Below are 14,764 nucleotides of genomic sequence, written 5' to 3'. Positions count from 1 at the left end.
TAAATTAAAGACCACTTTCTTTACCGGTAAATATTTTAATTTTATTTTGCAAGACAACAGAGCGAATATAGGGCAAATGTAAGAGGTATAATTATATAATAGACTGCATAAAATTATATAAACAGAAATTAGAGTAGATAGTTCTCTTTCATAAAAAACATTATTTAACCAATAAATATTTATCCACGTTTCAAAGAGTGCTATCGGTACTTCTCAAACCATTTCCGTGAAGACTGTAAATAGTGCAGTTCCCTTTAAATTCAGTTTATAGCTGTTCGATTCTTTTCCCGGTGTAACTAGTATGTTAAAACTAAAACAACGAGAACAACTACAAATAGTGACACGTATTTTATACGATACAATTTTAATTATTTAACAAAAGCAGAATATTTTTCTTTTTCACAGATATACTTCTTGTTTTATTATTTGGTTTTAATCCGGCAGTCAGTCGGGCACCTGCATTAGGGGTCTTTGCTCTTCAATCTGTGAAGCGCTGTGTGCTGAGTTCCAGTGCATCGTGTCTGTAGAAAGACAGACTGTAATAGGTTTATATTAGTACATTATTTGGAATGATCAATTTGGACAGGATACTAAGGATTTCTTAGTATATCTGTTCAATTCAGAAAATGAAAGTAGTCGCGCTGATAAGGTAACATACATTACTGTCAATTTAAAGTTCTTAAGACATTTCTGAATTAGTCAAATAGTAATACTATTACTTTTACATTTAAAATACATAAAACATGTCCGTTATTATTGGTATTGTTAAGGTGCGATTACATTTTCTCCTTTGTGTAAAAAAAGAACTGGGTATTAGGGATTGCAGGTATTGTATTACGATATCAAACTCCAGAGTGTAAAATGAAAATGCCATTTATATATCTAGACTATATATATATAAAGATTTGGTTATATGTTTTAAAGTTTAATTTCCCACACTTTTTACATCACAGAAGTATAGAATGATAAACAACAAGCATGCACTTTAGCGATTGTTTCAACATTACATCTGTCTTTTTTTTAATGCTAGAAGAAGAATGAACCAAATAGTCTTCTGGAAATCTTTATTTCTCAAGCTGCAGGGTTTACCATTTAAATAACACTAGATAAACTTTATGGAAACAAGTCTGCCTTCGTAAAAAAAAATGCAAACATCTGTTGAGTCTTTGTTTTTTTAAAGCATTTCATGTACTGTACACATTAGTTTTCAGGCAATTCCAACTGTCTTCTGTACCAGAATATCATCATTCTTAAGCCTTTAGAGTGTTTTAACTCTCCTTTAAAACACTTAACAAGTTATTGTTCCCTGCACAAACAGCATCTTTCAGGATGCACAACAGGTGATTTCAGCTTAACCATTCTTAAATAACTTGTAGACTTTTTATTTAGTGGTGGGAAAGACAGCTGCTACAATATGATGCAGTGTGTTGCTGCTGGACATCAGATAGTGGCTTTAGCCAATTTACGGCCTGCTGAGAATAAAGGTGAGCCTCATATATACCCACCCCTTATAAATTATTTTTTCTCACTTATGGACAGTGACATTATTACAGTCATAGTGAATTTGTAACCTATAAAAACAACATGGTAGTTAATATATGATTTTAGAGAGTATATAATGCTAAAAATATTAAGTTACTGTCATGTGAATCAGTTAAGCAGAACATCTTGTAGTCAGTTATTTCAATGCTAATTTTTATCCTTATAGTATTTGCAGTAATCATGAGCAGATGAAGATCTGTAGTTGGGTACTACCTGTTTTTTTGCATAGTGTTCGCTATGTATCTTATTTCTTGTTTTTGTCCTGTAGATGAATTAGACAGCTATATGTATCAGACTGTGGGTCATCAAGCTGTTGCCTTGTATGCTGAGGCCATGGACCTGCCACTTTACAGACGCACTATTGTAGGAGAAAGCTTGGATACTGGAAGGGAGTATAGTGAATGTGAAGGGGACGAAGTGGAAGATCTGTACCACTTATTGAAGCTTGTTCAGGTAATCACTAATTGTTTTTTTTTTACTTCCAAGGTGCAGAACATGATTAAAGTTATGCACAATCAAACCTTATTTTGTACCTGAGTAATGGAACAGAGGTCCTCATTTATCCTTTTAAACTTCCATTACTTTTAGTACAGTCTTAATACATTTTCTACAGTCAGTTTTAATGCATGCTAGTATATCATACTGGAGCTAAAAAAATATTAAGATGCATAGGTTGTGATTATGTATTCGTGTAGTGCAGGGTCTTCAAAAAAACGTTTTATTCTATGTTCTATATAACCTATACTGTATTAGCAGTCAGGACTTTTACATGAGCCTTTTAAGAAGTAAATATTTTCATATGTATCTTGTTGACTCAGAGAACTTGTTTTTGTTTTCTTGTTTTGAAACTCCAAGTTGTTGCTCTCAAGAGTTCCCGTGTAATGTTCAACTCAACTTTGGATATTTTAATTATTAGATTTTTAGTTGTCTGTGGGTTATTGCTGTACATTAGGGCTGTATGCAGAAAACCTTTAGTTGTATTCTAAGAGATGGAATGCATTATAAGTCTTTCTAATTTCTAAATAGTAACTCATTTAACTGTTACTAAAATAAGTTGTTTTCATTTTGAAACATTAGGATATTGTATTTTGTTATATTTCAAAACAAGGAATGACATAATTGATGAGCAGTAAAGGTTATATAGCCATGGGCATGTTCTTATGTATTTAAGATACCGCCCACAAATGAAGAATCACTGGATTTTCTGATTTGGGGAATATGTTGGCCTAGACCAACTGTGAGACAATGACCTATAATGACAATGTGAAGTCAGTTTTCACCCTCAAAATGTCAACTTGTAAGAATGATAAAATCAGTAGTCCTTACTTGAAAACTCTGTAGGTAATCACTCAAAATCACCAATCAGACTACTGCATCAAGATGAAACTGCATTTTTATTAAACCAGTTGCTGTAGAGCTCTGTAGAAACTGAAACACTTACAGTCTTTGTCTGAGCAGGGTTATCACAAAAAGTCAAAAGTTTTCTTTCAGAACTAGTTTTATTTCATTCTTCTGGTCACCTTATAGACCATAATCAAATGCTTGAGAATTCTGTAGAAATGTTGGGTTATATGAAGACAGTTTATGCTCTCTAGAAATGACACTAGGTTAGAAATAAAAGCATTTGTCTTGCCGAAGTTCTCCTTGAAACTACATGGTGGGAAAAGGTATTCACATCTTTTATGATAATATAATTCTATCTGTGGTTAGCATTAGGATTATCCTAGAGAAAGCATTTAGGGTTTATCCAAGAGAAAGCATTCACAGTATGCTTCTTGGTAAAAGTCTTGAAATGGACAAATTCTTCAACAAATGCAATAAAGTATGTACAGTAGTAGCACATGTGGGCCTATGCCTTATTGTCACAGAGTATAGATTCTAGTTGTTAATGTGCATAATATTTGGCTACCTTCTTAAGAAGTCAGTTGATACTTATCAATTACAGCTTATTGCAGTTCAGAAAATGTCAGCCTTCATTCACATATTTTAAAACTTAAGTTACTGTCACAGTCTTGTAGCATTTAATAGTTTTTTTTCTGGACCTTCTTATTGACATTTCAAATAATGACATTTAGTTTAGAGCAATTATGCGTTTTGAGATCAGTTTACCCATTTTCTAGCTCAGTTTGTTTCACCTTGCTGTTTCATGTAATTGCAAAGCAAATGCAAGAAAGAAATGTTAGAAAAAAATCACTTTATGTGCAGTGCAGCAGTATTTGGGGACAGAAAAATGGGTGGGTCATCAATTGAAATATATGTTTTTTCTCTGATGATTTCTGGTGGAATAATCCCTTTGAATTCTAAATTTACCAAATTCACTTCTGCACGAGGAGTGCTCCATACAGTTACCAAAGTTTAGCATTAACACCACAACAAAATAGTCTGATTAGAGTCTTGCTGGTGGACTACATTTTTAATTTTTGGAATTTTTAAATTATGTTTTACACTATTTTATACCTATACATTTTTTATTCAATAAAGGTGGTGATGTATTTAAAATTGTGCAACAATACTTTTTTTTTACATTTGAGGACTGAAAACGAATTACTTAGTGATATCTTGGTATTAAAGAACTATTTCCAGTGTTATTATCTTTTCAAATTGAACTCCCTTTAAACCACATTACTTAACACTTTCAGATATCGGAGTGTTTAAAAAATATATAACATTGAATAATTAAAAACATTAAAACATTCACTTTACGACATAGTTATGAAACTATCAGTGTTTGGAAACTAATTTTGACAGAAAAAAGTATAGGCCAGCTTGATTGTGAAGGTGTACTGTACGTCTAAATTGCAATAATACAAGAGAACTCCAGAGAAAGAGAAAATGACAATATTTGTATTTGTTTGCGTCAGAAAGTGACTGGAACTTCTTAGGAAGCAGTATTTTACATCATAATGAAAGCAAAGTATGCTTGTTTATTATTTTTCTGCCACTGAATCTTCCATGTGAGATTCTAAAAAAGCACATCTGTAGACATTAAACACCTGGTATTTCTGTTATACAGCCCAAGTGCCCTTTACACTAAATGGAAAAATAACTTCCAGCCTGACAGTTTTCAGATGAACTGACCCAGTAATGAATTTCCTCCATGTTTAAGTCTGTCTGTTAAGTATAAAAATAAGAAATGACATCCAAGTAATTTTAATCCTTTTTAATTTATATTTTATAGAAATTGTTTGCTTGTGCCACAAGAAAATATCAATTCATACCAAATAATTTATAAGAATTGTGTTGGTTTTGTCTGTTTGACGGATTTCTGTCAGGTTTTAAAGTATATTAAACACTCCTGGCACTGCTCACCTGATAACTTGCAGCTGGGAGTAAGCTGCTTGTGAGCACACTTCCAAGAAAAGAGGGGTTTTGTGTCAAAGAAAACTGCTGCCCACATACATTAAATAAAATATACCCCGGGTTTCTTCTCACACAAACAACATAAAATTTTCAGAGGTTTTTCGCTTTCCATGAGAAATTGTCTGAAATCATGTAAACAGAAAAAAGCTGTGTTCCCCCTGTAGGTGTGTGAAAATGTGTTCATTCAGTCTTGGCCCTGTTGTGGTAATCCAGAATGAACAGAGACAGGCTGGCTGGCGGTGAAGGATGGTGAACAAGCCTCAGGGCTTTTTTTCCTTTCCCTGATCAGCTTTGGACCCTGTGATTGCCAGGTTTTCCTAATTTCCCATTTCCAGGGCATCACCGACATGACCTCTCCTGCTAAGTAGCAAGTTGTGGGACTTGGGAGTGTCTCTCACGGCCTAGGAGATAGGCAGCCTCAGCGCTGTTTACAATGCTCACAGTGAACTGTGCACTTGCAGCAGAGTTTGATAAACACACATTTCCTCCCTTTATCAGTGAGATGGCAAAATGAGAAGTATGAGTTTCCAGTTTTACTTATTCCCTTCAGCGCTTTTCCTGTTTGAAAAATAAAGTTTACTAATTGGGGGTTGATCTTTTCCTGTTTGAAGCTTAAATGCTGGAAGATGGGGTCGATGGAGTTTTGTTGCTTTATTTGTATATTCCTTTTTAGTTAGCACAGCTTACCGAATCTTGTGAAGGTTTTTTTGGTTTGTTTGGCAAAGACCAAAACACTATTTATACATTTGTTTTTTAAAGTTTTGATAAAGAAAATGTACCCAGGCTTTTGGTGTTTAGTGTTTTATGCACAGTTCTTAAATAGTGTTGGTTAAGAAAATCAACCCACACAACAATTCAGAATTTCTTTTGTTATGTCTGCTTTGTGTTCAGTTTGCTGAGAAAAAATATCAAACTTCAATTAAGAACAATATAGGTTAATCAACTATTTCTTCACACAAAATGAATACTTTAACACCACTCATGATCTATTCAGGAGGTGTGATTTTTTAAAGATTCATCTCAGCAGAATTAATTAAGTTTTTCCCATCTCTTTATTTATAGTTCTTGAAGTGAGGCACAAAAAATATCTTATATACATTATTTGTTCAGATGTTGTTGTGGCTGTTGAACTTACAAAACTTGTGTCTCTGATTGTGAGGCAATAGTGCCACCTATGGTCTTTTCTGTAAAACAGTTGAGATTTACTTCAAGCTTTTTACAATGTAAAACTATATTCAAGAATGCTCTTTGAAGTAATATATGTTTTAGTTATTTAAAAAAATAAAGCAATAAAAAATACATTTATCTTTATTCCATTTTCTAATGTGGAGCACTAAATTGTGAAAGTCTTTAAATGCCTCAGACTATTTTCCAATACCCAGTAGTAATTTTGGGTGAATATCAGCCTTTGATCTGTGTAATCTGAGAATGATACAAACCATGCAGTCCCCTGCTAGTCTCCAGATGAAGTTGATCTTTGAACTTGACCTTCGAAAGAAAAAAAAAGTGTTTTGTTAGGAGAGAGCTCTTTTGTTCTTTTAATGTAGGCCTAATCCTACAAAATCATTGAAGAAACTTATGACTTTAGAGATTGCTGTTTTTTATTTGTGTTAATAGACACATGTAAATAATAATGCGTTCCAGCTTAGTTTTTGAGTGATTTGCTGTGCCTAATGATGAATAGTTGTCTGTCTACTTGCTCTCTTTTTGCTTCTTTTTTAAATTTGTCTAATTTTTAATTGAGAACTCCTGAACTCATGCTAGAAAAAAATGTGTAATAAAATCAATTTTCATAAATCCTGGAGTTATGTACATTAAGCAAGCTCAGAATAAGATGCTCATCTGCTGTTTAAAATATAGCAGATGAGATGAATATCAAGGTTAATTTAAGTTAAATGAACAAAAGCACATATCTCAGAAGCCTTTAGCATGTTCTAACTTTGAATATCATTTAAAAGTAAATTGCTACAGTGGGACAATTTGAATTCCCTTTGACGTGTATACAGAGACAGTGAAATCTTTAATATGTTCATATATTATTCCAGGTTTAATGAGGTTATTTTGCAGCACAAATGAGAATTGTGCTTTCATTGATTATTTTCAAGGTAAGTCACCTTTATAGAGGCATCAGCTATATGAATTAAATACTAACTTGTTTTTCTATAAGAATAAGTGTAAATTGCTGTCACTCTTCTTACAAATATGTGATCTGTGAGTGAACTTGAACACAAGCTATAGAACTAAACTACCAGGTTCTAATAAAACCACATTATTGCTGTAAATAGCATAAAACAATTCTCTGAACTAAAGTATATGAAAACAAATTAAGACATTACAGAACACATGAACAACATATGTAGATCATATGCAATTACATACACACTTTTTATGCAACAGCATTGAATTAAATGACATACAGTGCAAGTTATTCTCTTGAATTGAAAACAGTTAAACTTTGAATATACCATTATAAGTTAATTAAAAGAGATAAAGTTTCTCATTCATGAATACATATATGCTATTAATCTTCTTACAAATAACAGTTGACAGCAAAATGACATGATGACCCACATACCAGTATGGACAATTTCTGATAAGCGTGCTAGTCAAGCCTGATCAGTTGTCTGACCCCAGTAACACATGACTGTCAAGTCCCAGATAGCTGTGAGATTTCCCCCTGCTGAGCAGTGCTAAGGTTTTCTTAATGTTCAGTGATTAGAGCATTTCAGAAGTGATATAAAAGAAAGACAATATTCTGAAAGTGGCTGTTCAAATGTAGGCGATTTAGAATTTAGAGTCTTACCTGAATTCAAGCTGAAGTTAAATGAAAACTGTGGTTCCAGATCCACTATTTCCTTGTACCTTTCCATAGGATGCATGTATGAGCTCAACAATAGTTTTGAAATTTTGGTTTGGTGGGAAGGATATAATTTTTTATTTTGTCTGGTCATGCATGGCACTTCAGTTTGAAGTGAATATTTGAAAACCTAATGTTGCCTATGCAAAATATGTAATGTTTTTAACATTAAAAAGGAATTGAGAGTTCAGTGCACTAATGATAATTAGCTCTACTTGAGCCTAAACAGAAAAACAATTCAGTGCTGTTTTGGCTGATTTTCAAAAGCACTGGAATAGCTCTAGAGGTGTAGGTATGGGAGCGTGGAAGAAAAAAGTTAAACTGGTTCTAAACACAAAGCAAAACAACTAAACAGAACAGAACTAAACAGAACTGACCAGCGAAATGGTAAGCCCGTGAGCAGATTAAACAGTACTTATTATAAAATGTAGTCTACAGTACAGTAGTGTGCATATTAAAATACTGTAGTTCATGTAAGAACCTTACAGACGGAAAGCACACGTCCATTTTAGATGCATGGATAGCTAAAAAATCAATGTGTCTTATACAAGAAAAAGTAACTCTGCAGTAACCAACATGGTTGCATAATTAAAACACTAGATCAAAACCTTATTTCTTTAAAAAAGTAAAATATATAGCGTTTTTGCGCAAAGCCCTTGATAAATAGTACAGAAGCTATGTGCTTCCCTGCTGTGTCAGTACATCTAATCAGAAAAACACTAGTAATGCACTTCAAAGGAGAGCGTGTTTACATGAAAATGAATTTGAAGCAAAGAGTGTGGTTATCTGAAGGTATTTTTAAGAAGTTTTGGGACAGATGGGAATGCCTTTAGGCTGTTCTGGCTCATAAGGAAAAGACACCACAGTAGTGGAACATACAGCAGAGTAAGATGTTTAAACAGGACTTCTTAGGTGGTTACACCATTATTAATGCTTTCTGTACAAAACAACATCTGAATACCTATTTTTATATTGTTATGATGTTCTTGGAACCCACAATGTGAAAGGTAACTAGATAGCTTTATGGAACAAATTGCATGAAAAATTTAACTTGTGGGGTTTTTGTATTTTCAACATTTTTTTTATTTCAATTTGATGATGATTAAAGGAGCTTGATTAACAGTCATGTTATGGGGAGATCTTTATTTCTCAACCTGAGATGTATGTTTGATATAATATGAATATTTTATGAATAAGACATCAACATTAAACCAAGCATTTAACCAAGAAATTAAATGAATAAAGTGCTGTGCTCATTCTATAAACTTTCACTTATCTGCCTGTAGGAAAAAAGTGCATACTCTTTGGACTGCTGAACACCCTGTGTGCCTATTGTATTTTTTTATACTGAATACAACCCTAACATCCAGGCAGTAAAAGAATACCATTGGTTATTTAAAATGTTTTGAGTGTTTTTTCTTTTGCAGTTGACGCAAGTTTCATTTTTCATTGCTTTTCTCTTTCCCTGAAAGGAAAGGGACAGAATGGCATGTGCACTAGTGATGTTCTGTCAGGCAGGTCAAGGGTCTTTTGTTACAAGATAACAATTTTGCATCTCCTTCCGCTGTCAGGCTAAAACAAGAACCTTTGTTTTCCCTCCTATTCTGGTTGTTCATAGTACCACAGAGGGAAGCCTATGCTTGCGCAGCTACTCATGTTATTGAATCCCTGGCATAGTTAGTAATAGCTACGTGATAACAGTAATGTGGTTGGCCCACTGCTTGTTTTTATCTCTGAACAAAGTGCTCTTCTCATTTTTCAGATATACATATAATTGCGAATGGTACAGATGTATCACATTCCACTTCATTAGATTCATTTAATTGTCCTTATCTTGTTTTTATTTAAATTATACATGTTTTTGAAAAAAATGAAGACTTTTTTTAGTACTTCTGAATGAAGCTGTACACTTTACCTGATGTTATACTGACATGATGCAGTGGTGGATGTGGCCCTTCTCAGCAATTGCAGCAATTAATAATAAAGTCTATATCAAATTGGGTCTTTGTTTAACTCATTCATGCTTGGAAGTCATAGAATTGTATGTCCTTTGGTGTACTTTTTGTTGGTTTGAGCTCATTATCTCATATGTCTCCTATATATGGAGCTGATAACAGGGAAATAATTATTATTACTGTAAATGGTTATAGGTAATAGATATGGTAGGCATGACCAACATACATTTATGCATCTATAATAATAGTAAAGTAGTAATAATAGTAAAAAAATAGTAAAGAGAATGAGTAAAGAACTTGCATCAGTATACAGTTCTGGAGATACAGTAGGTACTTAAAAGTAATCCATTACAATTACATTTAGTAGCTCCTTCTACTACTCTACTTGTATTCCTATTTGTGCACAAAAAATGATTTTGTGACCATGATATTAATATGAATAATATGTTCAGGATGGTATGCCTTTTATTTTTTGCTAATTGCATGCATTCGTTTGATCGTATTAGAACAAAGCATACATTGTGTTCAACCTAGTAATTTCAAGTGACCATAAACCCTGGAACAAATTCACTTTTTATAAATTACAGAATGTAAAACCTGTATTTGGTTGCATATCCCTTGGAGGCAATAACTGCATGAAGTCTGCAACCTATTGAGCTTACCAAACTCTTTCTGTAATCATTTGGGAAGCTTTGCTGCAGCCACTTTTGAGTTCTTGCCTATTCTTGCCATATTCTGATTTCAGTGTTTCTTCAGCATGTAAAATATTTGCTTGGTCGGATTTGAATCTGAGATTGACTTGGCCAGTCTAAGATTTTCCACTTTGTTCTCCTGATGAACTCCTTGGTTGCATTGGCCATATGTTTTGGATTATTGTCATGCTGCATGGTGAAGTGCCGCCCAGTACTTATTGAAGCCTGTTTTCTCTTCATAAGCAGGCAAAATGTTTCTGTAAACTTCAAAAATGGTCTCCTCTGCTGCCGTTCTTGCTGACATCATCAATAAAGATGAGTGAGTCAATTCCAGCTTGTAAGGACATTACCTGCATCATTCTTCACAGATGTGGTGTTCTTTGGAGCACCTATAGTTACTTTCTTTCTCCAGACATTAATAACTTTCTGTCACTTTGGTAAAGGTTACTTTGTCTCAACTGGTCCATGAAACTTTGTTCCAATAATCTCCTCTCTTCTTTGTATGAGGAAATTCTGGAGCATGATCAAAGCAGGGTTTATTGTTAGAATTCGTTTTATCACTGTTTTAATGCAGCATATTTTTCTTTATACTAAAATGATGCACTTTGTATTTCTGCCCTTGAAGATTTCGACAGTTTTTCAATTTTGTCTTTGCAAGCAGTGAATACACAATTCCCACTTATCAAGGTTAAAAGAAATGAAGTTGTCATTTCATGTCAGGGTCAGGGTGTGAATCTAAACCAGTGGAGTAAATGGGTACGTTTTTGAATTGTTTATCATGGATAAGGATAGCATGATGTTACAGATTAACTGGCAGTGTATTGTTTTCTCTTGGTGTGGAGTGCCGAGACAGGATCTATTAGACACAGAAACATTTCCCTCAAATGCTAACAGTCCCACAAACATTAGATAAAGAGCCTTGCCTAAAGCCTTTGTAATTTGTTTGTGTTTTTCTGCTTAATGTACTTTGCTCAATCGTGTTTAGCGATGATGGAAATAGATAGCCTTATCTCTGCTTGCCAAGGGCACATGTACCACTAGCTGTACATTGTTCCACAGAGTTGAGATTTTACAAACCCAGCCACTAAGATGAATTGTAGACATAGCTTGCAGTTATTTGCATTAAATATTCCAAAAACAGGTTGCTTTAGAATTTCTTGGGGTACTATCCTTAAGAACGGATGTGCTTTGTTCTGCTGTTTGATCATTTGCTGCAACATGGTAGAGTCTCTTTTTTTCTTTCATGCTGCAAAAACATTTATGACTAATTTGTTATAAAGGTAAACACCTCTTGATGTGATTTGGCGCAATACTAAAGGGATGATTATATTTTAGTTTTGGATTTTGAGGAAAATGCAAATGATATATTTTATTTAGCAAAGAGACAAGAAAAGACAAATCATTTGTTCAAAAACAGTGTATACATTTCCAAATAGGCAATTGTGGAGTGGAGAAAGCCATCTATCAGTCTAAACTAAAGAATGGAGAATGTAGTCATGGCTCCTTAGAGAAGTTCATTTCATGGGTAAAGCAAGTGTAGTGAGTTACTATTTATAATAGAAAAGCATACCATCAGACATTATAAAGCAGAATTTCCAATACCAACATCCACTGAACAAGAATGAAAGAAAGTTCTGGTGAAGCCAGGCTTTCTTCCAACCAGAGGTCCATACAAGGGCATCAGTGACCTTTCTTATTATGTGTGGTCATGGTTTACACAACTCTTTCGGTCATATCAAAATGGAATTTGTGATTAGGGCCTGCATGTCGTTCATTGTGACAGAGAATGAGCAAAGGAATAGTGAAAACTTTAGTGTGCATGCTTCTTGTTCTTTATCTACACTTCATTATATCTGACAATTATTCTTTGATAGAGTGACAGATGTGATAGATGTGGTGGTATAGAACAAAAGAGGCACAGCAAGTAACCTGGCTTGTTGAACGTCCTCAGTATGTGGAAAACTAGGAATGGGTTTGTGTTTGTGAAGATCAGTTACTACAGTAGCTGCTGCTGTTGCCGATTCCTCCCTGTGTTCCAGCTATAGTTGTACCACTGTCATGATCTGATGAGCTCCTCACGTTATCACCTTTAGTGAGCAGATCTGACAAATTCTGCAGTGCTAGATTAAAATCATGCTGTGATCTTTTGGCTCTGCATTGAAGCTCAGTGCCCGTTTGGTTAGAGGCAATTCTTTAAGCAACTGTGGTCAAATGGGACATTTGCATTTCCAGTCGAATGTCATATCTACACTAATACACCTGCAGAATGATTTTGTATTCTGGTTTTCAAATTCAATTTAAGTTGCTCTGTATGATCTGTTTTATTTGTAGTTTTCAATGCTCCTTGTACTGCTTTTCAGCTTTTTCCTCCTCCTGTGCCATAAAAATGATGCATGGGTGAGTCATGATGTGGGCTGCCGCAGCCACACAGAAGAAAATGCCCGTCTTTTAATAACCTTTTCCACAGCTTTCTTCTCTAAATTTCAAACTTAAACATGACATGAAGAGAAAAATCATAATTCTGTATTTATGCCGCAGCTGAGACTCGCATCATGTCATTGATGATCAGTTTCCTTGACATGCCGTTGTAAATCTGCTCTTGAACGTTTGGAATTTTACTAATAAAAAAAATTGACTTGGTGCATATTGAAACAACAGGGGTCCATGTATTCAGTATTAAAAAGAAGAAGAGAAATAGAGCTATGATATTTCAGACGGTTAATGTAACAGGAGGACTGTTAAAATCATATTGTGCTAAGTCATTTGCTGGAGGTTTTAGGGCCATCACAGATGACAGTGTTATGCCCTTAAGCACAGTGTCATTCATTTTACAGATTAATTAATTTGGCTTCACAATCGTTGTGCACAGTCATAATATTGTATGATCCAATTTAATGTTTTAGTAATGCACTATTTTATGATCACTGCAAATCATTGCCCAAAGCATCTTAAATTCAAAGCACAGTTAGAGAACTTTAAAAAGAAAATAAAAGTTTAAGGGTATTTAGTACAATGATTAAGTACTGTAGCATAAATGTAACATAATTTAATAATATTTGCTATATATAGAAATATACTGTATGTACCAAATAATGAGGATTTATTTTCATAAGAGAGACTAAAGCAAAGAGGTTTAAAAAGATTCTTTATGTCTACAGGCTTTATTATTGTGTAGAATGTGCTTATTTGCTTTGTGTTTTTTTGTCTGTGACTCAAGGTTTGTTTTTTGAAACTGTATTTGATCCTTTATGTGAATTAAATGAATTATATAAAATGTGATTGAGAATACAGTGTAGGTTAATCAATTTAGTTGTTTTTCTAACTATGACCTTTAAAAGGAAGAAATGAATAGGGCCCATAAATTATTAATATGACTAGGTGATTATGCATTTCTGTTTAATGATAGATATTTACTTTAAATTAAATTTATTCTTGAAATACTTATTATTCCTGATTATTATTTGTTATATATTATGTCCACGTATTTATGTAAAGGAGAAATAATATAACGATAGAATGTATCGGGAACTGCACTGGAATGTATATTACCAGAATTAACTTTATACAGTGCTTTTCAAGTTTGGGTTCTCTGTTTAATGTATGACTTCTTTATATTGTCAAGTACATAAATCTATTTTCATGCAAGTAGCTTAATTTAATGAATTGAACAATTAGTAACGGAGGTTAATGACTTTATGAAACTAAGTACTTCCATTGATAGAGCAGAGGATTTAAGAGGCCTGGTCCAGTGAACAATATATTTTCATTAATGTCTTTCCTGTCTAATGTTGGAAAGATGTGGCAAATTGTGAAAGACACAGAGCTTTTGCTTTTGTTTAGTCTGGGCTTTGAGGCTTTGTGTCCCCTGATAGGCAAGTGACGACTTTCTCACTTCACTGTATACTGTTCTCATTTTTTTTCAGGAGTTAGACTAAAATGACTTTAAATACTGGAAACGTCGGACAATGAGATACTAATCTTTTAATCATGTAACTTAAGTAAGTCTTTATTAAACTGTCAATGTGTTAGATGTTTTGTTGTTGAGATATATTTAGTACTATTTTTGTAATTCTTGTAAGAAAAGAACAATAGTTATTTTATACCTTGCCATTTAATTATTTAATTTAAATGTTTAAAACTGAGGAATTACCTTTCAGACAAGTCATCTTTGCCAAACATGAAAGAGACCAATTTGAATCACATGGGCTTTAGCTTGTTTGGCTTGACGTCTCATAATATATCCTATTACGTTACTATTAAGGTGGTACTGTATCTCTTTCATGAAGAACATTACTTTTATCATTGCTTTTACATCACTTTCCTTATTCACTCTACCATAAAGCTGACATTAGCCTGTA

The 14,764-nt window shown here is 33.7% G+C and overlaps 1 protein-coding gene across 1 annotated transcript in view; it reads left to right on the top strand.

The window, feature by feature from the left end:
• The first annotated feature begins 494 nt into the window (after positions 1-494).
• Positions 495-14,764, top strand: part of dph6 (diphthamine biosynthesis 6) — a 78,862-nt gene continuing 64,592 nt past the window's right edge. The window contains exons 1-3 of the mRNA XM_088925935.1: positions 495-649; positions 1,390-1,484; positions 1,811-1,995. Coding sequence (XP_088782061.1) covers positions 627-649; positions 1,390-1,484; positions 1,811-1,995 — 303 coding nt within the window. The 5' untranslated portion in view covers positions 495-626. The remainder of the gene's footprint in view (positions 650-1,389; positions 1,485-1,810; positions 1,996-14,764) is intronic.

The sequence above is a fragment of the Atractosteus spatula genome, chromosome 9 (assembly GCF_055471065.1).
Source record: "Atractosteus spatula isolate fAtrSpa1 chromosome 9, fAtrSpa1.hap1, whole genome shotgun sequence".
NCBI lineage: Eukaryota > Metazoa > Chordata > Actinopteri > Semionotiformes > Lepisosteidae > Atractosteus > Atractosteus spatula.
The sequence above is the reverse complement of the archived record's forward strand: the minus strand, read 5'-3'. Positions and strand labels throughout refer to the sequence as shown.